This window comes from Mya arenaria, chromosome 3, assembly GCF_026914265.1.
Source record: "Mya arenaria isolate MELC-2E11 chromosome 3, ASM2691426v1".
NCBI classification, from domain to species: Eukaryota; Metazoa; Mollusca; class Bivalvia; order Myida; family Myidae; genus Mya; species Mya arenaria.
In genome coordinates, this window is record NC_069124.1 from 45,851,632 (window position 1) to 45,867,913 (window position 16,282).

Genomic DNA, 16,282 nt, shown 5'->3' on the forward strand with positions numbered 1-16,282 from the left:
AAAAATGACGTAAGCGGCGCACTCAGCTTTCAGACTCTGTAGTTAATCAAGCGTGTCGCTGTTGATATCTTATAGAATAAGGGCAGGACTCGGTTAATTAATTCGGACATAAGCAGTTTGCTATGTGAAAATATGGACCAATTTTTACACTTTAATGGATAGCTGCAAGCACATAATTAACACCTAATTTGTTTAATTGTGTCTTCTGCGACCTATCACTACACGTGATTGAACCAATTGGAAGCGTCTGCCCAATTAACAGATATCGGGTGTTCAGCATAGTGGAAAAAGCAGCCGGTCACGTTGGTCTGATGGAAACTAGGACACTTGTATTGGGGGTAATTTTGAATGTGTGAATGACCCAAGAAGGTTTGTGTATTACAATTTCTACACATTTTACTGACTTTAGTCATTTTGGACCGAAATTATAAAACAAATGAAAAAAATCGGACCAATTTTTTTAAACTGAAATTGGTCTGGCTTGGTCAAAATTGGTCCAGACCGGCAAATTGCCGGTTTTTAGAAGCCCTGTATATTATGTTCATTTACATTAAGACATTTTGAGGGTTGAATAGTCTACTCAAAAGTCCGTTGTTATCAAACAAATGCAAAAAATGCATAATTGAGCAGCATTTAGGAAAATGTATTTCGGATTTCTGTCTTTTACTATCTCTAAGTTATGAGAAACATAACAGCAACTGATACGCCCTGCCTAATCTGGACGCTGATTGGTCAGTTGGGTTATGGCCAAGGTTGACTGACAGGCCGCATGATGTTAATTGTTCATTGTTGTAACTCAATTAAAATCAAAACAACTAAATGGGGTAATGGGGTAATAGAAACTTGAAAAACTCATTTTTAATGTGAGATATACCCAACTCAAATACATTAGAAAACTTATCTGTAACTCTGAATTATCACATTCTTGCAAACACTCAAACTATATGTATATTTATTTATAAAAAAACAACTTTTATACATTTATATAAAGCATACAAGATACACAATTCAGGATACCATTTGCAAAAACATACTTTCTTCTGCATAGTTAAATTGACAATTTTATTATATGCTTTCTGGTGGTTTAAAGAGGTTTAAAGAGGTTTATCAGAGAAATATAAATGATATATACTTGATATTTTTCACTGTATTGAAATTTTCGCCTGCTCTCACTTTTAAATCAAAGTCAATACGCAGAGGGCTGTGACGCAATTTTAACGATGTAATTTCTAAAATGACGTTGTGTTTGCATACAATTTGACACGATTTTCTGAAAGACTACAATAAACTGTCCTTTTAAATTCCTTTAAGGCATATAATAAAAAAAATTGCTTGTTTCAGTGTAAGATCACAATATATCTCACCTCGACAACACAAAAATAGTATATTTCACTCATGAATTATAGCTTTTCGTGCTCACTAGGTGAAATTTATTACTATCATACACTAAAACAAAACAATTATCATCAATATATTTGAATATTATCATGTATGTTAATTAATATGTACAAAATAGGGCCATCTTATCAATGCACTTATCTTATGATAGCCGCTTTCAAATTAATATTTTTGATTAGTTATAATATTTATATCAAAACCTACAAGTGCTTTGTAGGTCAGTTTAGGCAAAGTTTATATATCTTGTAATCAGAACTTATAGTTTGATTTGTGACACTCACTAAATATTTTTTAAATTGAAATTGGTTTTCCGGTAAGCGCAGTTGTTTGCACACTCACTTCTCAACTAGGCGACCCAGGTTTGATTCCAATGTCTAGGCGCATGTGAGTTGGTTTGTGGTCACCAAGCTGGATAAGTGGGTTTACAGGTACTCCGGTTTCCTCCACAAAACAAGACCAAACTCTTGCATAGCATCGTGCAAACAAGAGTGATCAATATAATGTTGTAATAACTGTAAAATATAACCTAAACTGAAATTCATATTCTGACGATATTTTGGCGTACGTAAGATGGCCCGAATATGCATGAATACAAATACCTTTACATAAGCAAATGTTGGCAAATGATTTTGTACAATCATGATTAATTGCAAAAAAAAAGAAAAAAACTGTTGATAGAAATATTTAAAATTTCACTAAGAGACAACCCCTTACATTCCCCCCAGATATTTTTAAACCTTTATTTTGAAAAGTTTAGAAATGGGATCCAAAGGAAGAAAATGCAGTCTTGGTTTGTTTGAGACTGTTAACTAACAGCAATGGTTAGTACAATTTTGTCATCACTGCTCTTGACAGTGGCTATAAGTATGCTATTCACCAAATTAAGTCATATGACCATTCAATGCTTACAAAGGACAAAGAAAACAAAAAACTTAGGAAGAATGTTGCATCTTCAAACTTAAGGTTAATTATAAGATCAGGTGATCCTCAAGTAACTTAAAGTTATATCAGGTCAGGTCATCCTCAAGTAACTAAAGTTATATCAAGTCATCCTCAAGTAACCTTAAGTTATATCAGGTCATCCTCAAGTAACCTAAGGTAAGCTTCAATTAATGTAAACATATTTTAGGTCAGTTTCAACTAGCTTACAGTTTTATCGGATCAGCTTTAAGTAACCTTAAGTTATATCAGGTCAGCTTCAAGTAACCTTAAGTTAATCAGGTCACCTGCAAGTAACTTTAAGTTATATCAGGTCAGCTACAAGTAAATCATTTGTGTTACCAGCTACCATGAGCTGCTGTGACCTTGTGGAAAAGTACACTACAAGTGGCTTGCTGACCTTTTCACCACTGACTAATGTTCTTAACTTCCTTCTCCCTTCCTTGTCAATTTGCAGTACTGAGTTTGACCCCATTGCACAGACAAATAGGTGCCCATGCTCGCTTACACATAAACTGACAGGAAACAGTAGATCTGGATCCTCGCATGTTGATAATATTTTTCCGGAATTATCAACTGTTATCACCTTGTTGTTCGATGAGTCTGTGATGTAAATTTTTTGTCCATTGTTGCTGGTGTGGATTCCGTTCACTGTACATTGAGACCATCCCAATTTATGGTAGACCTGTTTGACTATTATCCCATCTTTGCTATACATGTAAACAGACGATTCTGAACCAACGTACACGTTATCATTGTGAAAGCTTACAGCATTGCAGTTGTGTGCCACTGCAAACTTGCTGATAGATTTTGCTTCAATATCTTCAAATTTGTCAATTGTTATAAAATGAACTTCATGTTTCTTTTTAGCATCATCTACTGCCAGTGCAACTTCATTTCCACCTACAATGCACATATTTTCAGTGTGTTGTGGAAGATTAAGAGTAGTGACTATTTTAAACTCCCTACTTAAAACTTTCATTTTATTATTGGCACAGTCGGCCAGCACTATTTCCCCTGTCTGTAGCTCACAAATTCCTTTAATAGAGCATGGTTTCTCATCTTTTATCCTCAAATTGTGGATGTGTGTCGCTTTGGTTGTGAACGCATAGTTTGGATCATAGCATTTTCTTGCAGTGGTACTGCTTGTTTCTGTTTTCGTGTCATGGACAAATTGTTCTGGTTTTGAATCACATTCATCAAAGCTTGGAGTAGAAACTACTTTGCCAACACTTTTTAAACTGTCAAAAAGATTGTCTAAATCTTTCTCAATCTTGAATGAAAGTTTATACTCTGGTATCTTTGACATTTTATTCAGGCTTATTTCTGCATCTTTTACCTGTTCTTGACACCTTCTATAGCCAATGTAAGACATCCTTTCATCATCCGATTGAGAATAGCCCAGTGTTTTAATCAACTTGTCATGCATTTCTGTACATTGTGTAACATCCTCTTGAAGCTTTCCTACAAATATGTCCTTTCGAGTATCCATTTCTTCACCAATGTCAATTTCCAGCTCTTGAAGGGATGCTAAGAACTTTTCTCTGATGGTTTTAATATCCTGAACAAGGTTTTTATCTGAATCTTGTAGAGCTTTCTTGTTGCTAAGCCTTTTCTTTTTCATTGTAATAAGTTCTGTGTTAATTGCTTTAACCCTTTGTGTCAGGTCTTTTAATTGGTCTGTATTTTTGACTCCTTTTGTTAAATCATCAATGAGTCTAATGCTGCGACACATTCTGTAAATGGAACCAACAACATGAAATTTATTTCTAACAAATGAGTTCACAGTCATGTTATGTAACTACATTCATATTTGCCTGCTGAAAAGGAATGGGAAAAAAATAGCAAAGATAATTTAATACTATATAAACAAACATTAATACTCATTCATGAAGAAAAATCAATAGAAAAGTCTTACAAAAGTAAATTTAACAATGTTTAAGAAAACAACCCTAGCTGTGTACATTAACTGAGATTAATTCAGTCGTTTTTCAAATGGTACTGTCAGGACTCAAGAGAGACGGACGTATTCAAAAAATCAGGGTGGGTGGGGGAGGGGGGGGGGGGTACAGTGTCTGTTCAGCATGTACTGTTCAGAGGTGCAATTCCATAAATGAACAAAAAATTGTGATTGAATACTTGAATACGCTGTTTTTATACTTCTACCAGAAAATCAAAAGTTGAAGGTCAGTACTGATATGCAATAAGCCAATTAAGGGGGTAGTAGTTGTGGGGTGTGGGGGGGGTGATTTGAAAATAAACTATGATTGAATAATACGCTGATTTTATGCAGATGAACATATATGGTTACCTGTGAGAAAGGGAAACACAGAGAGAGCAGCAAAGCTCATCATGGTCCTCACACACCATCTTCACACTCTCCTCCGGGTGTTTTTCACACTTTTCCAGACTGGTTTCACACTTCTTCCTGACCCACTTTGTGACATCAGAGCGTCCGAGCACCTCATGCTTCTTGAAGAGTTTATTGTGCAGTTTTATGCACTTGTTGCAGAGGTAGTTTTCACATTCCTTGCAAGAAAACTGAGCCTCTGTATTAACATTGTCTTCTTCACATGATGAGCAGGCAAAATCGTAAACTTGATCCGAGGAAAGTACATGTTCATCACCTGGAGTCGCCATTTTTACAGAGAATTCAAGTTTAGTACATTTGTATTCTTGTTAACAGTTATCAGGATATCACTTAAAAGTCAATGTTTTAAACTAATTTTAAAACCTTTGATAACTTTTAATTTTTAAGTATTAACAATTAAGTTCATTTATCTTTGTAACAATTGCGTGTTGTTTATATCAATATCTTCTTTGTTTAAGTAACTGCTGACTGAGTTAATCCACACATAAAACTTAAGGTGAAGGTCAGGTTCCATATAATAGTTTACACTGTCTGTATTTACAGATATTTATATTCAGATGTTTATCTGTCTGCATCGTTAAACCTGTTTAACATTGAGAATAGAAATACCTGTAAGGTAGAAGAAAATGCAACTGTCTTTTCTAATGATTTTGTGGCCAAAAGTGTCTACAAAAGTGTATATTTTCCCTCCATTTTCGTGCCATAATTCCCTTCCTTATTAGATTAAAAATAAAAATATAAATCTGAAAAAAGTGCTCTCTGACAGAGGCATTTTTCTTATGCAAAATGCAGTCACATGTTGGAATTTAAATGATAAAGTTGTATAAATGTTAATCTAAATTATATATTGCACAATAATACAATAATTAATATATTAAAGCTGCACTCTCATAGATATACCATTTTTACAACTTTTTTTATTTTTTGTCTTGGAAAGAGCAAATTTTTGTATAAATATCTGCAAACCAATAAATTTGCTGACAAAAAATCAGATCGTTGATTTTCATATTTCCGTTCGAAAATTATTTTTTTATGACTTTCCAAGATTTTTTTAAAAAAAAGTTGTTAAAATGGTAAATCTGTGAGAGTGCAGCTTTAAGAAAAATGCATAAAACATCCATTTTTAGTTCTATTGGCCAAAGGCCAGAAGAGATTATGCGATGGTAATGTGTACGTAGTATGTGCGTCCGTGCGTCTGTAAACAATTTCTTGTGAACCATTACAGTCTTCAGTTTTGATTGTATCTCGATGAAACTTGTACAGTATTTAGATATCCATTAGAGCTCGTTTCCTTTCGAAACCATCCAGATCCGCTCATGCATACCTAGATTATGGGCCTTGAAAGTATAATAAAATCTGTGCGTCTGTAACCAATTGCTTGTGAACGCTATACAGTCTTCAGTTTTGATTGTATCTCAATGAAACTTGTACAGTATTTAGATATCCATTAAAGCTCGGTTCCTTTTAAAAACCAGCCAGATCAGCCCATGCATGCCTAGATTATGGGTCTTGAAGGTATAAAAAAATGGCATTTTTAGCTAAGTCTATTTTAAGCCAAGTCTACATGAGCAAAGTCTATTTTTAGCCAAGTTTACATGTAAAGTCACAATTGCTTGTGAATGTTTGTTCAAATTATGCCCCTGGGGTCATTACTGGCCACATCCCCGGGTTTACAGGTTTGGTATACCTAAATTGGGAAATGTTAAAAACCTTTTTGTCTGAAACAGCTATGCAGATCCTTGCTATTTTGAACAAGGCTTAATTTAGTGGTCCACTACCATGGTTCAAAACTGGCACTGCTACGGGGGTTACAAGTTTCCTAGAGACTTATTTAAGAAATATTTTCAAAATCTTCTTGTTTCAAACCACAAGGCCCATACCTTTGATATTTGTTGTGGAGCATCATATGATGACTGTCTAGCAAAACATTTGAAATTATGCCCCTTGGTTAAAAGCTGGCCCCACCCCTTTTAACTTTTTAATTTTTAAAGCTACAGCAAGGAAATTTTGACCATGTGTACAGTTTTGCAAACGAGCATCAATGTACTGAAACAGTTTTGTGATTTATTTGCTTAATCCTACTACAGTAGATCAACATTCAGCTGATAATCTTTAATAAACATATATATCTATATTCATAATCGGGGCTTCTAGCTATAATTTTCATATCGACAACAAATTTTTCATTACATTTTATAAAAATGACGTAAGCGGCGCACTCAGCTTTCAGACTCTGTAGTTAATCAAGCGTGTCGCTGTTGATATCTTATAGAATAAGGGCAGGTACTCGGTTAATTAATTCGGACATAAGCAGTTTGCTATGTGAAAATATGGACCAATTTTTACACTTTAATGGATAGCTGCAAGCACATAATTAACACCTAATTTGTTTAATTGTGTCTTCTGCGACCTATCACTACACGTGATTGAACCAATTGGAAGCGTCTGCCCAATTAACAGATATCGGGTGTTCAGCATAGTGGAAAAAGCAGCCGGTCACGTTGGTCTGATGGAAACTAGGACACTTGTATTGGGGGTAATTTTGAATGTGTGAATGACCCAAGAAGGTTTGTGTATTACAATTTCTACACAGTTTACTGACTTTAGTCATTTTGGACCGAAATTATAAAACAAATGAAAAAAATCGGACCAATTTTTTGAAACTGAAATTGGTCTGGCTTGGTCAAAATTGGTCCAGACCGGCAAATTGCCGGTTTTTAGAAGCCCTGTATATTATGTTCATTTACATTAAGACATTTTGAGGGTTGAATAGTCTACTCAAAAGTCCGTTGTTATCAAACAAATGCAAAAAATGCATAATTGAGCAGCATTTAGGAAAATGTATTTCGGATTTCTGTCTTTTACTATCTCTAAGTTATGAGAAACATAACAGCAACTGATACGCCCTGCCTAATCTGGACGCTGATTGGTCAGTTGGGTTATGGCCAAGGTTGACTGACAGGCCGCATGATGTTAATTGTTCATTGTTGTAACTCAATTAAAATCAAAACAACTAAATGGGGTAATGGGGTAATAGAAACTTGAAAAACTCATTTTTAATGTGAGATATACCCAACTCAAATACATTAGAAAACTTATCTGTAACTCTGAATTATCACATTCTTGCAAACACTCAAACTATATGTATATTTATTTATAAAAAAACAACTTTTATACATTTATATAAAGCATACAAGATACACAATTCAGGATACCATTTGCAAAAACATACTTTCTTCTGCATAGTTAAATTGACAATTTTATTATATGCTTTCTGGTGGTTTAAAGAGGTTTATCAGAGAAATATAAATGATATATACTTGATATTTTTCACTGTATTGAAATTTTCGCCTGCTCTCACTTTTAAATCAAAGTCAATACGCAGAGGGCTGTGACGCAATTTTAACGATGTAATTTCTAAAATGACGTTGTGTTTGCATACAATTTGACACGATTTTCTGAAAGACTACAATAAACTGTCCTTTTAAATTCCTTTAAGGCATATAATAAAAAAAATTGCTTGTTTCAGTGTAAGATCACAATATATCTCACCTCGACAACACAAAAATAGTATATTTCACTCATGAATTATAGCTTTTCGTGCTCACTAGGTGAAATTTATTACTATCATACACTAAAACAAAACAATTATCATCAATATATTTGAATATTATCATGTATGTTAATTAATATGTACAAAATAGGGCCATCTTATCAATGCACTTATCTTATGATAGCCGCTTTCAAATTAATATTTTTGATTAGTTATAATATTTATATCAAAACCTACAAGTGCTTTGTAGGTCAGTTTAGGCAAAGTTTATATATCTTGTAATCAGAACTTATAGTTTGATTTGTGACACTCACTAAATATTTTTTAAATTGAAATTGGTTGTCCGGTAAGCGCAGTTGTTTGCACACTCACTTCTCAACTAGGCGACCCGGATTTGATTCCAATGTCTGGGCGCATGTGAGTTGGTTTGTGGTCACCAAGCTGGACAAGTGGGTTTTCAGGTACTCCGGTTTCCTCCACAAAACAAGACCAAACTCTTGCATAGCATCGTGCAAACAAGAGTGATCAATATAATGTTGTAATAACTGTAAAATATAACCTAAACTGAAATTCATATTCTGACGATATTTTGGCGTACATAAGATGGCCCGAATATGCATGAATACAAATACCTTTACATAAGCAAATGTTCATTCATTCATTTATTTCAATATATCCTCCGCGTGGGAGATTAGAACACAATGTAATATATATAAGCATGTTTAAATATGTCAGTAGAAAAAGTTATTTCATGCAAGAAGTAGCATGAGAGTAATACATACATGTATACAATGGGTTCAAGTCAAACACAATATTTATGACAAACTAACAGCAATTGTATGATCATACAATATAGACATAATCATCTTACGCAATATATGCACAAATGCCACTGTTTCAGTATAATTTAAACACTATCGAAAGTATTGTATACATTGAACGCATCTTGTACATAACGAAAACTGAGCTTGCATAACAGCAATTGATTAAAGTCTTCATTTTGTATGTACTTGCTCCCTAAAACAAAATCTCTGAAAATTGTCAAGTCTTTTTTAGCTAAGTCGGATCCGACATGTTGACCAAATACCATGTTTATATCACAATAAAAACTATCACGTACAGCTGCTGTACACGGACAAGCAAACACGATATGCTCGGTTTTGTTAAAGAACACGCGTTTGCAAATTAAGCAGACGGAGTGCAGTAAAGAGGGCTTGTCTAGCCACAAGTTAGCAATAAAATGCGCAAGTTTTAAGTCCGAGCGATTATTTGCGGACTGCCACACAACACATGGCTTAATTTGTTTATGGAGATTTTTGAATAGTAAAAAATCCCTGTCACTAATAAGTCTTTCGCGCCATAAAGTAAGTTCTGTCTGTTTCACGGTTTTATGAATAGAGCTTTTCCCCTTAAGAGACAACCCCTTACATTCCCCCCAGATATTTTTAAACCTTTTTTTTGAAAAGTTTAGAAATGGGACCCAAAGGAAGAAAATGCAGTCTTGGTTTGTTTGAGACTGTTAACTAACAGCAATGGTTAATACAATTTTGTCATCACTGCTCTTGACAGTGGCTATATGTATGCTATTCACCAAATTAAGTCATATGACCATTCAATGCTTACAAAGGACAAAGAAAACAAAACACTTAGGAAGAATGTTGCATCTTCAAACTTAAGGTTTAATTACCTTAAGTAAGATCAGGTCATGCTCAATTAACTTAAAGTTATATCAGGTCATCGTCAAGTAACCTAAAGTTATACCAGGTCATCGTCAAGTAACCTAAAGTTATATTAGGTCATCCTTAAGTAACTTAAAGTTATATCAGGTTATCCTCAAGAAACCTAAAGTTATATCAGGTCATCCTCAAGTAACCTTAAATTATATCATGTCATCCTCAAGTAACCTAAAGTTATATCAAGTAAGCTTCAATTAATGTAAACATATTTTAGATCAGTTTCAACTAGCTTACAGTTTTATCAGATCAGCTTTAAGTAACCTTAAGTTATATCAGGTCAGCTTCAAGTAACTTAGAGTTATATGAGGTCAGCTTCAAGTAACCTTAAGTTAATCAGGTGAGCTGCAAGTAACTTTAAGTTAATCAGGTCAGCTTCAAGTAACTTAGAGTTATATGAGGTCAGCTTCAAGTAACCTTAAGTTAATCAGGTGAGCTGCAAGTAACTTTAAGTTAATCAGGTCAGCTGCAAGTAACTTTAAGTTAATCAGGTCAGCTTCAAGTAACTTAGAGTTATATGAGGTCAGCTTCAAGTAACCTTAAGTTAATCAGGTCACCTGCAAGTAACTTTAAGTTAATCAGGTCAGCTTCAAGTAACTTAGATTTATATGAGGTCAGCTTCAAGTAACCTTAAGTTAATCAGGTGAGCTGCAAGTAACTTTAAGTTAATCAGGTCAGCTGCAAGTAACTTTAAGTTATATCAGGTCAGCTACAAGTAAATCATTTGTTATACCAGCTACCATGAGCTGCTGTGACCTTGTGGAAAACCACACCACAAGTGGATTGTGGATTTTATTGCCACTGACTAATGTTCTTAACTTTCTGTTTCCTTCTGTGTCAATTTGCAGTACAGAGTTGGACTTAAGTGCACAGGCGAACACATGCCCATGTTCACTTACACATAAACTGACAGGAAATATTAGTTCTTGATCCTGGCAAGTTGCTAATTTTGTTCCATGATTATTAATGGTTATCACCTTATGGTTTGTTGAGTCAGTTAGGTAAACTCTTTGTCCATCGTTGCTAGCGTGGATTCCGTTCAATGTGTTTGCAAGCCCTAATGCCTGATAGACTATTTTGATAAATTCCCCTTTTTTGCTATACAAGTAAACAGACGATTCTGAACCAACATACACATAGTCGTTGCGAAAGCTTACAGCATTGCAGTAGTGTGCCACTGTAAACTTGCTGATATATCTTGTGTCAAAATCGTTATATTTGTCAATTGTTATAAAATGAACTTCATGTTTCTTTTTAGCATCATCTACTGCCAGTGCAACTTCATTTCCACCTACAAGGCACATATTTTCAGTGTGTTGTGGAAGATTAAGAGTAGTGACTATTTTAAACTCCCTGTTTAAAACTTTCATTTTATCATTGGCACAGTCGGCCAGCACTATTTCCCCTGTCTGTAGCTCACAAATACCTTTAATACAGCATGCTTTCTCATCTTTTGTCCTCAAATTGTGGATGTGTGTCGCTTTGGTTGTGAACGCATAGTTTGGATCGTCGCATTTTCTTGCAGTGGTACTGTTTGTTTCTGTTTTCGTGTTTCGTGTTTCTGTGTTAATTGCTTTAACCCTTTGTGTCAGGTCTTTTAATTGGTCTGTATTTTTGACTCCTTTTGCTAAATCATCAATGAGTCTAATGCTGCGACACATTCTGTAAATAGAACCAACAACATGAAATTTATTTATAACGAATGAGTTCACATGTTATGTAACTACATTCATATTTGCCTGCATGAAATGGAATGGGAAAAAAATAGCAAAGAGAATTTAATACTATGTAAACAAACATTAATACTCATTCATGAAGAAAAATCAATAGAAAAGTCTTACAAAAGTAAATTTGACAATGTTTAAGAAAATAACACTAGCTGTGTACATTAACTGAGATTAATTCAGTCGTTTTTCAAATGGTACTGTCAGGACTCAAGAGGGTGGGACATTTTTAGAAAGTCAGGGTGGGGTGGGGAGGGGGGTACAGTGTCTGTTCAGCATGAACTGTTCAGAGGTGCAATTCCATAAATGAACAAAAAATTGTGATTGAATATGCTGTTTTTATACTTCTACCAGAAAATCAAAAGTTAAAGGAGTACTGATATGCAATTAAGGGGGGGGGGGGGGTTCATTTGTAAATAAACTGTGAGTGAATAATACACTGATTTTATGCAGATGAACATATATGGTTACCTGTGAGAAAGGGAAACACAGAGAGAGCAGCAAAGCTCATCATGGTCCTCACACACCATCTTCACACTCTCCTCCGGGTGTTTTTCACACTTTTCCAGACTGGTTTCACACTTTTTCCCCACCCACTTTGCGACATCAGAGCGTCCAAGCAGGTCATGCTTCTTGAAGAGTTTATTGTGCAGTTTTATGCACTTGTTGCAGAGGTAGTTTTCACATTCCTTGCAAGAAAACTGAGCCTCTGTATTAACATTGTCTTCTTCACATGATGAGCAGGCAAAATCGTAAATTTGATCCGATGAAAGTACATGTTCACCACCAGTCGCCATTTTTACAGAGAATACAAGTTTAGCTTATTTGTATTCTTGTTAACTTGAGTTATCAGGATATCACTTGAAAGTCCCTGTTTTAAACTCATTTTAAAACCTTTGATCAATAACTATTCATAACTTATGATTTTTATATTTTATAATTATGTTCATTTATATTAGAATCAAGTGGTTTATGAAATTTTATATCAATATCATCCATGGTTAAATAAAGGCAAGATTATTCTTATCAATTATCCACAAAGCAGAGTGGAAAACTAGTGAAGGTCAAGTGCCGTATTACAACATATACATAGCTGATTAGAGGGGCATAATATAGGTTGATGCGAACAATTATTTTTTTCAGTTTTAGTGCATTATTGTGTTAAATTTATTTTACTTAATTTTCAAAACAAAAATGCATATAATTTGTGTACATGATTACATGTGAAAATTTAATGGTGATGAAACTGGTGTTAACATGGTGACTAACATGTGAAATGGGACTAAATTGGTGACTTACTGATGTGAAAATGGTAGCAAACTGCTGTTTTTTTAGGGAAAATTGAAGTTTTATGTCGCCTTTAAAGCAAACTGAAGCAGAGCTTACTTATAGCAATAATGTCCTGTCACTTTTTCTGAAATGTTGGTCGGATACATTGTTGTATGGCCCTTGATTAATTGAGAAAAAAAGACATGTATTGGGTTCTTCTTTAATGTTTCTCTTGTTTGAAGAATTTTCTTTTTATCAATTCTATAAAACATGTACTGGTATGCTTAATTTTACACACTACTTTATTTTGATTGTTAATACCCCCATCACACTAGAAGAAGACCATGAGGACCGCACTAAGTCCTCTCAATTTCGACAATCGCAGCGAGGACGCGGTCATATTTGTAAAAAATGCTTTACTCAAGTTCATACTATGTCCTGACTGTGTCCCTGCTAGGCATTTACTGCGTCTCACAAGTTCCACATATGTTCTTATTGCAGGCATCTTCACACGTGCACTAAGACCAATGCGTTCATAATATGCATGCACCATGTCCAATACGTTCTTACTACGACCAGGAAGATTGCACCACGCACTAACAAAGTGCTTATCATGTCCTCATTACGTTCTTATGACTTTAATTTATTTGTAAATGTGATAAGATGGAATAAGTGTTCTATTTATAACTGGCCTATTTTTCATTCATATGTAGTGTTGGTATAAAATGAAGTTCTAGGAGAGTTATCCCGTATTTAGGTATACATGGTCACTGTTCAGAACCTGACAGGACGTGGTAGAAACTGATACAAACGTGTCTAAGACGTGTTAAGCACCGAAAGAACGTATTACCAACCGAATGAGGTCTTCTACAACGTGGCACAAATGTACAATAGTCGTAGTAAAAGCGTGGAGAGGTTGTGGTGAGAACTCCATTGACATAGCAAGAACGCAATGACAACCTAGAGACAACACAATGAGAACGCCTTTCAATATTTTCCACGCTTGCACTATGTCAATCAAGTTCCTACTAGGTTTTATTTATGCTGTCACTACATCCAAGCTGTCCTGACATCCAAGCTGTCCTTAAAACGTTTTTATTAAGATCTTACTACGTCATGATTCGACCAGGTCCTCACATTTTTTTTTAATATGTTCAAAGTATGCTCATGTCCATACCAAGTCCATACCAAGTCCTTCTCGGTGTCTACTGCGTTTCTTCTATGTTAACCAATTAAGTTCTGACTTTGTCCTGCCAGGTTTTTGAGGACATAGTGGGAACCTGGCCTTGTGTGATGGGGGCATTATAAGCTAAGTGTATCTAAAGTGTTTTAGGAAATGTATGTACATGTAGTTGAAGTTACTTCTTTCATCATTTGAAACAGTTCGTGTTCTTTCTTGTACACATATTATACCGGTGTTCTATAGTTTAGGATTAACCTTAAAATCAGATTTGGTCAGAATGCGTATGGGAATAATAACAGTTCGATAACCAGCCATATCAGCCATATTCCTTGATAGTTATTGCCCTTTAATAAAAGAAATAACCAAAAACATTCGGAGCTCCTTGGCCATTTTTATTGAAAACGACCTCGGATGTATTTGGACGATTTACATACTCAAAAAGCAGTACATTTAAGTCATCTGCAAGTAGATCGCGTAGTAATTTTATTTAGCAGTTAAACTTTATAACTTAACTCTTGGGAATCTTAATTGTGTTTGCAATAATATACGTTACTGGCAATCAATTTAAACTAAGATCAATAAATACAACTCTAAAACACTACATTTCATTATTGATATAATTAAAAAATGTATGAACTACTTCAACTGATGTACAGGCATAGTACATCCGAGGTTGTTTTCGATTAAAATGGCTGAGGAGCTCCGAATGAACCAAAATATTGGTCTTGTCCGATCAATAATTTTAGAAGCCTGAAATTGTCCAATCATCACGAAATTTGGTCAGAATGTGCATGGACAATTAATAATTATCTTGGTCAGGTCAAAGCAGCAGCCAATTCGCCGCAGTCTAGAGTTATGACCCTTGTTATATTTAGACTTACCAAGCTTAATGTTTAAATTTATGCTTGCAAACAATAGGTTTCCTCATTAAGTTCCGGAAAAATCCTGAATTCTGAGGATTGAGTGCTTTTAACTGCAGACTATTATATAATATTGTACAGTTCTAAAGATTTTTGTTTTGCTCAGACATTTGAATCAGACACAGTAGAAAATACATGTACCATGAAATGAGTAAAAATGACTGTGGAAACAATTTCAAAAGGGGTCTAAGCCTCTTTACCCTTCTTTGGGCGTAAATTACTCGTACTCTAACAGACCTCTGTCTATTTCAGGATGGACAATTATTCACTGTAAGGAACCCTGATTATAGATGTTTATTTGGAATAAATACATAGTGTATAAGATAAATATGATTTATTACTCAAAATAGGCATGCATACAGATGGATATTTGCGTGAATATTCAATTTAAATCATGCAATTGTTTTAAAAATCCATGAGTAACAAAACGCGTAAGAAAAGGCAGAATAGGCAATTAATTTAAAAGGGATGCGTAATGAATTAATTTGATAATTGGAAACTCATTTTGTCTTATTCAGGGAACTTGATTCAGTCGATTTATTTAACTCAAATAAGTTAAAATAGATAATAAGTATCTTCCATGGCCGAGAGTGTAAGATAGGTTCATCCCGACCCTAGCGTAGCATGGTTTGCGGAAAAGAGGTTTACCGAGTTTCCGAAAAACACCCTGCACAAGAGGTTGAGATGAACCTATCTTACACGAGCGGCTATGGTAGATGCTTTTTCTCCCAACTCAGTTAAACAAAATTAAGTAAAAATGTATTTTTTGCTGGAACTCTTTTGTTCGTAGTGAAAATAAATGCGTATGGATATGTGATAATTCTTGGTTGTCATGGACATGCGCGCAGTGATTCAGATTATGTTAATAGTGAACTTGGTCTTTAAATACGTTCTGAGGAGAGTGAAGCATTATTTCTTGAATGGTGCGTGAAAAAAAACTATGGTGACATTTGAAGCGAGAAATAATTAGATTTTTGGGTCTACTTATCTGAGGTGGGAGAAAATGGTTTCCGTAATTTGCCAGTCATTTTTTGGAAGCAAGCTGAAAATAATTGAAGACCTCTGGGTTTGACAGAAGACGCTTTCCGTTGATTAAGATTAAATACGATGCTATACGATTATAGACAGATGCAGGCGGATACTCGCGTGTTTATATGCAAGCTTTCCTGCGAACATGTCATCTAAAATGAGT

At 34.7% G+C, this 16,282-nt stretch overlaps 3 protein-coding genes across 4 annotated transcripts in view; 1 reads left to right on the forward strand and 2 right to left on the reverse strand.

Moving 5' to 3' along the window:
* The window catches only part of LOC128227958 (syntaxin-binding protein 4-like), a 64,780-nt gene that overhangs the window by 26,142 nt on the left and 22,356 nt on the right, over window positions 1-16,282 (forward strand). The window lies entirely within an intron of this gene.
* On the reverse strand, window positions 947-5,180 carry LOC128227959 (E3 ubiquitin-protein ligase Midline-1-like). Its single transcript, XM_052938946.1, has 2 exons — window positions 4,649-5,180; window positions 947-4,073 (listed from the first exon to the last, which is right to left on the reverse strand). The coding sequence occupies exons 1-2, from the start codon at window positions 4,975-4,977 to the stop codon at window positions 2,642-2,644; spliced, it is 1,761 nt and encodes a 586-aa protein (XP_052794906.1). The 5' UTR covers window positions 4,978-5,180; the 3' UTR covers window positions 947-2,641.
* Window positions 7,853-12,777, reverse strand: LOC128227960 (uncharacterized). The gene is made up of 2 exons (XM_052938947.1): window positions 12,190-12,777; window positions 7,853-11,656 (listed from the first exon to the last, which is right to left on the reverse strand). The coding sequence occupies exons 1-2, from the start codon at window positions 12,513-12,515 to the stop codon at window positions 10,690-10,692; spliced, it is 1,293 nt and encodes a 430-aa protein (XP_052794907.1). The 5' UTR covers window positions 12,516-12,777; the 3' UTR covers window positions 7,853-10,689.

Excerpts from the sequence above, each read along its gene's own strand:
- LOC128227959 (XM_052938946.1), bottom strand. The coding sequence starts at position 4,977 with ATGGCGACTCCAGGTGATGAACATGTACTTTCCTCGGATCAAGTTTAC. Across the intron at positions 4,074-4,648 it reads TGTGTTTCCCTTTCTCACAG|AATGTGTCGCAGCATTAGAC; the intron begins GTAACCATATAT and ends TTCCATTTACAG.
- LOC128227960 (XM_052938947.1), bottom strand. The coding sequence starts at position 12,515 with ATGGCGACTGGTGGTGAACATGTACTTTCATCGGATCAAATTTACGAT. Across the intron at positions 11,657-12,189 it reads TGTGTTTCCCTTTCTCACAG|AATGTGTCGCAGCATTAGAC; the intron begins GTAACCATATAT and ends TTCTATTTACAG.